The 12,220-nt window shown below is 39.0% G+C and overlaps 1 protein-coding gene across 2 annotated transcripts in view; it reads right to left on the bottom strand.

The window, feature by feature from the left end:
* Window positions 1–12,220, bottom strand: part of UNC5D (unc-5 netrin receptor D) — a 593,886-nt gene that overhangs the window by 33,215 nt on the left and 548,451 nt on the right. For both annotated transcript variants that reach the window (XM_025394124.1, XM_025394125.1), the window contains exon 14: window positions 5,930–6,079. In XM_025394124.1, the coding sequence (XP_025249909.1) occupies window positions 5,930–6,079 (150 nt within the window). The remainder of the gene's footprint in view (window positions 1–5,929; window positions 6,080–12,220) is intronic.

Here is a 12,220-nt window from a genome sequence, read left to right as displayed (position 1 = left end):
TTTCAAGAAGGATGTAGAAAAGGTCTACAGGTGGGAAAGGATCTGGCATTTCACAGACTTCATTCCTGTGCAAGAAGTGGGCTGTTAGAATGGAACTCTATCTTTGCCATTCTCTGTTCTTCCCCATGTGGAAGGGGCTTGAAGACTAAAAACTACATTTTAAAACTCCCCTGCTGGCAGTTCACATTTCCATTCTGCCCACAAGAGGCACTCATGCTAGATTTGGAAGGGAAAGGAAGTGCAGAAGCCATCACTGCCCGTCTAACATCAGCAGGCAGACCTGAAGGCTTCAACTGACAGCCCAAGAAAGGTGTGCAGGGGCTTGTGGACATTCCCTGGAGAATCCACTGCTTTAGTGCTGGTGCACTTTCCTGAAATTCCTGACCTGACTGGTTTTCTAATACCACTAGTAGCTTTCTCTGACCTTGGCTCTCCACAGAGGTTTCGTAATCATATAAATCCCTTGATTAAATTTCCCCTCAGTTGAAATGTCTTGAGTGCCTTCTATTTTCTTGACTAAAACAATTCTTGATTTGAAGAAGTTATCTTAGAAACTGATGTGAGTTGGGCAACCCTGAAAAGGGCTACTACTGAGTTCCAGAGGGAGGCCATTGTCTGGGGAAAATGCTGGAAGAGGCACCAAGCTAATGATCACTAAGGAAGCTTTTCGTTGGAGGACAACTTGCTTGCACCATCAGCTGACAACACATGTCCATTTAATGGTATCGCTTTCCCCCTTTCTTCTAATACAAAAAATTTTGCTTATGATCTCTTCTCTTTTCTTCCTGTGGTAGATCCTGCAGCAGAGGGCATTTCTGGTTGGTGGGGCCTCCTGGCAATGCCTACAGGAAGTCATTTTCTCTAAAATACTCCAAATGACTTTTCACTTGTATCATCATGTGCACTTACAAGTTCTGCCATTTCTCCTTGTTATCTAATGTGATTCTTTTCCTAATTCTCCTAAGCTTTGTTCCACTTTGTAAACCATGGGCAGCCCTTCCTCCATATCAGCCTCCTACACTTCTCTCTTTGCCTTCTGTACTGTTCAAGATCCCATTTGTTCACACATGCCCCAACTGCCATCTCTCTGAGGAGGACTACAAAAACATCATCTCTGGCATTTATCTCATTATCCTCAATCCCTGGTATTATACCCCTAAGCGCTACAATAATCTTGTTTGGTCTTTACTTCTCTGGTAAATTTAACTTTTGGAAACTGATTGCTATCTTATCTCTCCCATTGTTCTTCTCCTCTAATATTCTGGTTTCCATTATGCTTCCATTATGGCTAACTCTGGTCACCTACTCCCAGTCTTCCTGCCTTCAAGCTCTACTACATAGAGCAAATGAGGGGGTTGGGACTTAATGGGAGAGGAAAATAGCTCAGGAAAGCAGAAAGCAGTTGATTGGGATTATTCAGGGAATAGCATTATGGTCTTTTTTTTTTTTTTACCTCTAATGACTGGGCAGGCATTGATGTGACCAGGCCACCTAGGGACTCTAAATTTATTACATGAGTCCTTTGCTTGGGGGGCCACAATGGAGATTTGATGCCTGCTGTCTCCTGCCTGGCCTTCAAAGGCTTCCACCATCTCTTGCCCTATACTTGTTCTCTCCCTTCTTATTTTTATTAGCCCTCAAATAAACTCTCTTCTCCAAACCAGTGAATTTTTGTAGAGTTGCTTTGCACCATGCACTTCAATGAAAGTAACCATAACACAGCACTCTGGAGTTCACAGGTACTTTTGCCTAAGGTGGTTTTGCCCAGCTAAGCTAAGTAGGAGATGCTTCCTAAAATTGAAATTTGAGTTATTATAGTGTAATGCAAGCACTTGGACTTCAGGGCTAGACAAAAAACTGTGCTCAAGGTCCAGCTCTTAAGCAAATGTACGTTTTCTGCAATTTGTTTTGAATCGTTGGTAATGCTTGCCTTCCAAAAAAAAAAAAAAAAAAAAAAAAAAAAGACACTGACCACCCATTTAAAAGTGTCTTCTCTGGTATCATTTGCTAAATTCCCTGTATTTTCTCCTAAAAACACTGGAAGAAATATAAAAGAGTAATGCCTACTGCAGAGATAATTTTTCCTTGCAGAAAGACATGAGAATTAGCACCAAAAAACAATAAAACAAAAGCCCTCTTTTTTCTTTTCCATTCCATTGAACACAATCCAAACATTTAAAAAATCTGATTTTAAGACAGTATCAAGGGAATGCTTTTTATTGTTGACTTGAGTAGCAGCTGCCAATAGCATTCAACAAAACATTTTAAAATAATAGAATTAGAAGTGCCATGATTAGTGTGTTTTCACGGCAATCATCTTCACTTTCATTTATTAAAAAAAACAAAAACAAAAAACACCAACAAGCTTGCTGAGCTGAGAGGAATTATGTGGAAAGTAATATGGGAGGAGAAAGTATAGCAAAGTTATGGGTGTTTAAAGAATTCCGGAAATGTTTTCATTTTGACTCCTATTATAATTAGGTTCTTAGCAGATGGAGAGAATGTAAATCATATCTTAGCAGGAGACAGACACTGGGTTCTCCAAGATACATAGCATGCTGGAAAGACAGCTGCTTTTACCCTAGGGAGGTGACAACTTGACTTTGTGTTTTGTTGGCTTTTAAAAATAATAATTTATTGTATTATGTTTATTACAGCTCCCCTACCCCACAGCCAGCAAGGAATAAAGGAAAGTGATTTAGGAGCTCCCAGGTCCCAGCAAGGAATAAAAGAAACTGATTTAGGTGCTATCAGGTCCAGTAACCTATTAAAAGTAGAATTATTTACCTCCCAGAGGAGGGTTGCTAATTCTACAGAGGGAAAATCATATATTCCTAATTGTGGTAGAGTCTTAGGGACTGACAAGAAAATGGGATATAATGAATTGTTTACTTGGGGAGACTAGCATCGTGGACCTCAGGTTTTCTTTGAATCAATGTCAGTGGCTGCTACCATGATGAGATCTCAGAAGACCTGACATAGACTTTCCAACTTCTCACTCAATATACCTGGCTTCATAAGCAATGACATCTGTAAAGTGTAATCCTCCAGAACCTAAACCAACAAGATTTAAGATCTAGTTGGTCCTTCAATATACAGGCTCTCATCACATATCTCTGGGCCCAACCTTGAACTCACACCATTCTAAAAACATTTCTCATGCAGTTTGTTGGTGTCTGATAGGGAAAACATTGTATGTACTGGGCACCTCCCCAGCCTGTACCTTTCTGGGAAATTTCTACCTTTCCCAGAAGAAAACAGGGAAGTTTCCTAGTAGAGTAAGTTTTGGGTACCAATTGTAATATGTCGGCCCCCAGACTCCTGATTTGAAGTTAGAGAAAGGGAGATTCACCAATTGAAGGAGAGACCTATAAACGATGTCAGGAATAGTGCGATTTTCTCTCTCCACAATAGCTCTCTGGGATAACGAGAAATAGGCCCTGTTAGTTCCTAACCACTAAGCCCTAATGAAAAGCCATTCTCTATTATCCACGCCAAGTTTGTCAGTGCACATGATGTTCTACATGAGGTTCAAGCAGGCTGAACACAAACCCTCCCCTAAGTGCTTACATCTAATGCCCAGAGCAAACACAGCATGGTCATTAAGCCAAGCACAATATGCATGCACACAAGCTGAGGATTTCAATGATGAGAGGGGCAAGGAAATTGGTGGTAGGGGTGATGAAGAGAAAGGAGGAATAGAGCGGAAAGCCATTTGGGGTAAGAAAAATGAAGTGGAAATGAAAACTCAGTGGCAAGCCTCCTGATGCAGAGAAAATTAAATTGTTTCTCAGCCTTCCAAGACTCTTTCAAATTATGCTCAATTACAAAAGGCAAATATTTATACATGTTCACAACTTCCATGTAATCCAGTCCATCCCAGCAGTAAAGCTTGCTGGGTTTCCTTGAAAGTCAATGTCCTCTGGCTTTGGCTGGTCCTGTTGTACCCTCTGAGGTCAGTAAACACTTAGCCCCCTAAGTCTCTTCTTCCTGGGGCTCTCTTTGGTATCCCTGGTGTCAGAATTATTGTTTAAGTGATGCTGCAAGGTAATGGTTCTTTCATCTGATTTTTTATCTCCAAGCATTAAACTTAATAGTTCACTTATCAGATCCAGTGAAATGAGACCCTTATAGCCTATAAAGATTAATATGGAGGAATTTGCATGACTATCAGGACTTGTTTTAACAATACTCCGAAGTTCAATTTGGACTAGAAACTTTGAATACTGCTTACTGGAGAGCAAAGAGACCTACACCTTGAATGTCATAAACTGTTTATTCATAGAAAACTTCTCTCCATGGAAAAAAATGTGGTAAATGTGCCCCTGGCCCTCCCAGGGGAAAAAAAAAAAAAATGCTCAGGGCAACGAGAGATGGTTGTGCTGCTTTGAATGCACTAAAACTGTACAGACAGGCAACTCCTCAGGTAGTAAGTCTGAAAAGTCAATAGAAAAATGCAGCCCTGTCCAGTTTAAAAATCCTGAATTTTAGAAGTTGGATGGTTGGTGGTACAACGTTTTTCTAACCATCATGATGCAGTCAAGGTTTTTTGTGACTAGGCTTGTTCCCATTCTGACAAGCTGGTATACCTGTGTATAGTTAAAAAAAAAAAAAATGCTACAAGGATGGAAGGTTACAAAAGCCAGAGGACTCTACACATTACGCTGATGGGCAAAACAAAGAAGCCTGAAAGCATTCTGTGATTCCAGGTCAATGTGAGTCCACCAGAAGCTTTTCCAGAGCGAAGGAAATATCCTGTCCTTAGGCACTTGAAGTAAGACAACTGACTTTAGAAACTATGGAGGCTAGCGAGCTGCTTACTGTAATATGTAATATGTATCACTGGGAATTTTCACAGACTTGTTTATAAGAGATCTTTTAAGGCTAAACATGTACTTGAAATAACTAAATAGGATCCAAAGAGATTCTGAGTCTCCCTGAAATGTTTACTTTGTTTGTTTGCTTTTTGTTTTTGAAATCTCTAACAGGAGACATGTGGACAATAAGTACCTTTAGATATTTATAAAAGGACTCTTAAGAAGTGTTCTGACCAGGCGCAGTGGCTCACGCCTGTAATACTAGCACTTTGGGAGGCCGAGGTGGGCAGATCACCTGAGGTCAGGAGTTCAAGACCAGTCTGGCCAACATGGTGAAACTCCATCTCTACTAAAAAATGCAGACATTAGCTGGGCATGGTGGCGGGCACCTGTAATCCCCAGTTGCTCAGGAGGCTGAGGCAGGAGAAGCACTTGAACTCAGAAGGCGGAGGTTGCAGTGAGGCAAGACCACGCCACTGTACTACAGCCTGGGCAACAGAGAGACAGACTCCATCTCAAAAAAAAAAAAAAAAAAAAAAAGAAAAGAAAAAAGAAAAAAAAGAAAAGAGAAAGAAAGGCATGTTCTTTTTCCTTCCCATCTTGCCTGATTCATTTGGCAGCAAGTGCACTTCATATATGAAAGAAAAAAATCTCTTGTTTTCATCTGGCTAGCCATAGCTCTCTGCAACTCAAAATTATCACCCTTAAGAAGTTCCTCACTGACATTCAGTTTATTCACTGCTGAATATGATAAAGATGCTGTCTCATAATGAGCTGATTTTTAATAAAAACAAACCAACCCACCAACCTGGCTCTATGTTGTTAAATTGGCATCTTCAACCTATATTGAGCAATGATTCCAACAGGAGAGAAGAGAAATGCCATCTCACCTGACATGCAAGCACCTTTCTTCCCACCCGTTAGAATGCTGTGAATTTATGACAATATGTTTCACTCCCTGTGTGTAGCCCAAACTGTTACATTTCTATGACAGTTTTGAGGCAGAATCCATCCTTTAAAGGAGGAAAATCAAGCGGACCCTTGCCAGGATCTGTGACAGGCTTGCTGGTTAAAGCAAAGCCGTTTCTGTTAGAAACCCGTTTGGCCAGTACCTGGCAGGCAGTGAATGGTTTAATTCTCCAGAGGAATGGGGGAATATCAAGGACAGAGATCTGAAGACTAAAGGTATTCCCTTTGAAATGCAGCAACTTTGGTTCTTCCAGGAGCTGTCCACCTTGATGCCTTTCATCTGAAACCACTTCCTATAGGAGAAGAAAAAGAAAAGGGGATCAATAATGAAATATCCTGCTTATATATTTCCTATCTATGGATATGCACGCTCACTACCATGTGTCTTCCACAAACGGACAGACAGCGTAGGAGAAACATACTTCTTTATATCCCCATAGCCCATAAAGTTCAAGACTAAGGATTAACAACTGCTGAGTGACAAGTATTTGGTTAGAAAGAGACAATATTTTTGTTATTTGTGTTGCTTAGGGCTTTAAACTACACTGTGCCTTTATTTAAACCTCAAAGACCTCCCCTGCCCCCAAGCAAATCATAATACTTCTGGGTTTCCACAACTGTAGGAATTTCACTCTGTGACCATAATCAAGGGATGCATTCATGCTCAACCTGACACATCATCATATTTCACACTAACTAGAAACAGCCCCCCTCCACTCTGGTTCAATTTTTCTTCACTAATGCAGGCATTATATGATATTTATTCTTTTGGCCTAAAACAAATGTTCCAGTGTGCATGTATCATGTTTATTTGTAGTCATGTTTGTAAAAGTTATTATACCAAAAGGCCAAGAAAAAATAAGTTGTTTATCAAGGTAGCTGTAGCTCAGGAAAACAGAAAATAAATTCCTGAGGAAACACTCCTGTAGCTTTCACTGAAAAATCTTTATGTAATACAATCTAATACAAACTCAATTCACATATATTCTGTTGAGTAAACCATTTCATTGGTTCCAAATTTGTGGTGTTAGAATCATATTGGAGAGATGATATAACAAATGGAATAACAAAACAAATACATATTCAGTGAAGTGCTAAATGATTGTGCGGGATTGAGGCTTTCGGTGTTACTGAAGATAAAGAGATCTCCTTAAGTCCATTTTTAAAATCACCATTAATTGACATATTATTTCCTTGCAGAGCTAGGAGAAATTAAAAATTGAAATCCTTTATGTCCTATAATCTCAGATTCTAAAAAAAAAAAAGACTGTTAGAAAACAAATAGGTTTATAAACACAATCAAACTTACATTTCAATTATCAATGAGTAAAAACACCTTTACTTGTTATCTTATATCCATCTCTTGTCCATAAGTAGAATGACAGTAACAAAAACATTTTTGACTAAAATGTCATCCAAGTTTTATCCTTCACGTACACATAAACTGTTAATAGGTTGCCAGTATCTTTTTCCAGGACTGAATCAGTGGCATTTTCTCCAGCTCTTTGGTGTTGCGTGTGGGAAGGGTGTTTCCTGGGGCCCAAGGGTCAGTGATAAACTAGATGTGATGATAGAAATATTCTATCTCTGTGTGGCCCATGATGGTACCCACTAGCTACAGTGGCTATTAAGCACCTGAAATGTGGCTACAGTGATGAAGGAGTTGAATTTTTAATTAAAGTTAAATATCCACATGTGATTAGCAATGACCATACTGGACAGTACAGTGCTAGGTAATTCACAATCTTGTGGATTTCAGAGTTGAACATGATAACATGGTAGCCAATGTCTGGTGGGGGTTACAAGAAATGGAAGAAAAGAGGCACTATGGGGAGGATAGGAAATTAATTCTAAATGCCTGCTTGGTTGAGACATTAGGCGGTCTCTGGTCACTGATTCCTTCTTTTGAGATTTACTAAATTTCCATGAGAGCTATGTTAGAGATGGACACTGGGTGTGCAGAAATGAAACAGTCTCTGCCACCGAGAAACTTACAATACTGTGAAAGGGTCAGGACACTAGGCATTGATTCTAATATAGTATATATTACCATGCATATATTCCTAGGAGGTTAAGGAAGACAGAAGGTGCCCCTGACCCGGATGGGAGGACAGACCAGGAAAGGAGTCTGGGCATTACTAGGGGAGGTAGTATTTGAGCCAAACTTTGAAATAGAGGGAGGAGCTGGCCACTAGACAAGGAAGGAGAGGACATTCCAGACGCTGAGCAGGGCATTCACAAGCATGGTGGCTAGACAGAGCTGGGATGGAAGGTTGAGGTGGAAAGTGTGTGATTGGAGATGATGAAAATGTGGGGCAGAAACCAAATAACAAATTCTTGCTTGCTACGCTAGGGACTTTGTATTTTATTTTTGAGTACTGTTGCTCTGGTTTTAAGGTGCATTAAAACTCTTTTGGTGTCTTCATGTACTCAAACGAATACCAGTCTTGTGAATTGAAGATAGCAGCATAAAATTCTAATCACATTTCTGTGTAGTTTTGGGCAAATTATTTTCTTTAGACCTCAGTTCCTTACCTGGGTTTATTTATAGCCAAGCAAAATAATTAATATATTAACCTATTTTTGCAATTCTGGTGCAAGATTAGAAACAAGTACAAACAAGAAATGTGCTTATTAAGACCATATTAAAGCCATAGTATAACAGCAACTCTTCTAAGTGTACTTGAACTAGGCTTTCTCAAGTATACCCTTTTCTTTAAATTTAACTTTCCTTAATGGACATGAAGTAGTCGACACTAGGAAATGAAGTGAGTTCTTCAAGGTCATGTGTTACTTATTGTAGTGCTAGACTATTTTGTTATTTAGACACTACACACAATAGTTGTTATATTAGAAGGGAACTTAAGATTTAGAGCACCAAGTGCCTTATTTACACATGAAAACACGGAAGTCCCCTGAAGAAAGTTGTTTGCCTAAAACCACATGGCTAATGGGAGAGCTGAGACTAGACCAGGGCAACTTGATCGTGGTCCAGTGTTTTTTCTTAGATTTCCCTGCCTTTTCTTACTACTATGCTTTTTTTTTTTAAAGAGTCATGTGAAGGTCATTCTGTGATTAACTCTGTCTCATAAATAATTTTTCATTGGTGCAGGATATATGTATAAGATGATGTAAGTCAATCTGAATGTGCCCTAGAGTTATATGTACTGTCTACACAGTCCATGAAACTCAGAATGGATAATATTACAAATTTTAAAAATAGATACCTGCTTATAATTATCATGGAAGAAAATAGTACCTAGAGCAGAAAATAGTTCTGCTCTAGGGCCTCAAATTTAAATACAACGTGATTTATTTTTTGCTCTTTTCACTTACTCCTTAAATCTGCACATATTGAGCCAACAACATAGAAGTAACAGTGTCTTATAATCTTGTACAAAATATTAAGCAATTAAGTTATTCTATAATAAAACAATTCTTAAAATGAAAAAGCCCAGTAATGAACTAATAATTGTATTTATAAATTTGTAAAGGCACAATTAGCTTCAAAGTTAAATAAACAGACTCCTAAGTATGAACTTTAAAATACTCTCCAAATACAGTGGATTGCATTTAACACAGGGTTCCCTGAGCCTACTGTATTACTCTAGGAGGCTAGGTCTGGGTATATATAAGTATTTCTTGGATGCTTCTGATGACCAGCCAGGCTTGGACAACTCTGCTTAGCTAGTTCTAAATCACTCATAGGGATGAATTATACCAAAAGTGAGGCTTGATAGTAATTTGATTTTTCCAATCTGCCTTCTATGTGACAAGGACCTCCTGTTAAATACCTCATTCCATTGTTAAACTGATAATCTGGGTAAATGGAACTAGGAAATAGGGTCTGGCCAGTTTTTTATATATCAAATGCACCTGAAGTCTCTGGATGGTGGTTTTTCTCAGCATTCTGTTTCATCATTTTACATAGGGGTTGCAAGTCATCCAGTTCTAGGAGCTGTGGCCAGGAAAAACTTGTGCTTTGTGCCTCACTGAGCTCTTTATGTTGATTTAATCAGACAGGCAGCAATATTCAGGTGTGCTTCAGGGATAGTAAAACAGGCAGGCTGAATTTACATATTTATGAGACAAAACTGTTTGAACTTAAACACACACACATACACACAAATTATGTCACTATGGTGTTTTCCTTTAAACGCTTTACGTGAACAATATTTCCCAAGATTGCATTATTGAGGAACACAAGAACTACATCTACAGGAAATCCTTTGAAATTAGATTCTAAATCCACCTTAATGCCAAGTAAGTAATGAGTATGAAGAGTACTATATAGGAGTGCTGGGAGCAATGGCAGAAAAAAAAAAAAAGAAACAAAAAATCCCTAGTTGTTTTTTTTCTGTTTTCTTTCTTAGATAAGATAGGGAACTGCTTAATTCCTTGCTTTCCTATGTCAAGGTTTGTTAAAGCTGTGCATGTGTGTGTGTTTTTGTGTGTAATAATCAAAAAACCAGGTCTTAAAATGTTACTGCTTCGAAGATATATCACCATTTCTCAACCTTTGGTTTGAATTTATCAGAGTCAGCGATGTCAAACATACAAGCATAAAATGGCAGCCCTAATTATTACAAAAGTACAAAAGCAAGGACAAGAATTCATTTATTTATTGTCTTCTTATTCTTTTCTCACCTACCTACAGGCAGATGACATTGTTATTTTTAAAAAACATAGCAGATTTAATTTTTCATAGAGACGATTTTAGATGTGTTTATCAGAACAGATCTTCAGAAATCTGAAACTAAATTATGTCTTAGCCAGGTACACAAAGTATTCTGTTTTTGTCAAGGAAATTGCTACTATTACTCAGATAAGGTACCCCCAGAGCAAATGAGACTCAAATAGAGTAGACCTGTGGGGGGTACAGGGAAAGGAAGAAGGGAAAGAAAGATAGGACTAAAAATAGAGAATGTCCCTATTTAGATACTGAAATTCTCTCAAGGAATATTCTACAGTGGGCCCATTATATTGCCTGGTCCCCACCTAGTTCTGAGAGGACAGGTGGAGTTGAGTCTCTACACGTTCCTTCTCACAAGGTCTTCTGGGGAGAAGGTAGGCATTTCAGTGTTTTATGGGATACAATCTCCGAGTGAGACATGAATGAAATGAAAGATGCAACCACGCACTTAACCTCAGCTTCTTTTTGGTTAAGAGCACAGAGTTGGGCCCTTATCTGTTATCATTCTTTGAGATACGAAAGATACACTGCAATAAATACAGCAGCTGTCACAACCATGCTCACATTGATTTCCTAATTATAACAAACGTGTCGTCACAAGGATAGTTGAAGCACATTCCAGGGTGGGCAATTTCTGCAGAAATGCTCCATGAAAAATTGCTTACTGATTTTGATTAAGAAGTCAGGGTTCTTTCAGGGTTGCAGAAAATATTATCACTGTATACTATATTTTCAGCTTACGCCACAGAAGTTGGGAGAGCTAAATACCAATTTGTGAGGTCATTTAGGGGTTCAAAAAGGGAACTGTCGTTAAGGCTTTCCTGAAATAGAACTGTTTTAATGGGTTAGTAACTAATTTCCTCCTCCAATGCAATACTATGTATGAAGCCATCACAATATGAAATGATTTGGGATATGCAGGTGATCAAAATAAATCTCTGCAGAAGGCCCTGAACACATTCACTCAGCAAAGTAAAAATCCAGAAAGCAAGACAGTTTCAGAAACAAAACCCAGAAACTTAGACTGAGGAATAAATGGCTGTTTCCTCTACTAGGAAGTCTCAGTTCAGAAAAGCCACAAGTTTCATTTTAATCCCTATGTGGGCCAGAAAAGTTATTCAAGCAAGGTTGATGATCTTTCAAAACCCCCAAGGGGGACACATGGCCTTTCTGCTCATGACAGCTGTCACATACATCCTGTCAATAACAAGTACAACCAAACACAGCTTTATTTGCCATTATAGGAGAGAGAAAGAATCACGGAGGTAAAAAGATTAGGACAAATGGGGTCAAAGGTATTTCTACCAAAAAACATTACTCTAAAGCAAAATTAAAGAAATACCTGTCGACTGGGCGCAGTGGCTCAAGCCTGTAATCCCAGCACTTTGGGAGGCTGAGGCAGGTAGATCGAGACCATCTTGGCTAACATGGTGAAACATCATCTCTACTAAAAAAAAAAAAAAAAAAAAAAGCCAGGCGTGATGGCAGGTGCCTGTAGTCCCAGCTACTCAGGAGGCAAAGGCAGGAGAATCGTGTGAACCTGGTAGGCGGAGGTTGCAGTGAGCTGAGATCGGGCCACTGCACTCCAGCCTGGGGGACAGAGCAAGACTCCATCTCAAAAAACAAACAAAGAAAAATAAATACCTCTCAATGATGAAATACACTTGGATTCAATTAGAGGGAGAATAACATTCTCCCTAGTACTGTCTAAAAAGATTCTATTACCAACCAAAAATGGATA

This window comes from Theropithecus gelada, chromosome 8, assembly GCF_003255815.1.
Source record: "Theropithecus gelada isolate Dixy chromosome 8, Tgel_1.0, whole genome shotgun sequence".
Classification (NCBI taxonomy): domain Eukaryota; kingdom Metazoa; phylum Chordata; class Mammalia; order Primates; family Cercopithecidae; genus Theropithecus; species Theropithecus gelada.
Note: the sequence above shows the minus strand (reverse complement) of the source record. Positions and strands in the feature narration are given on the sequence as shown.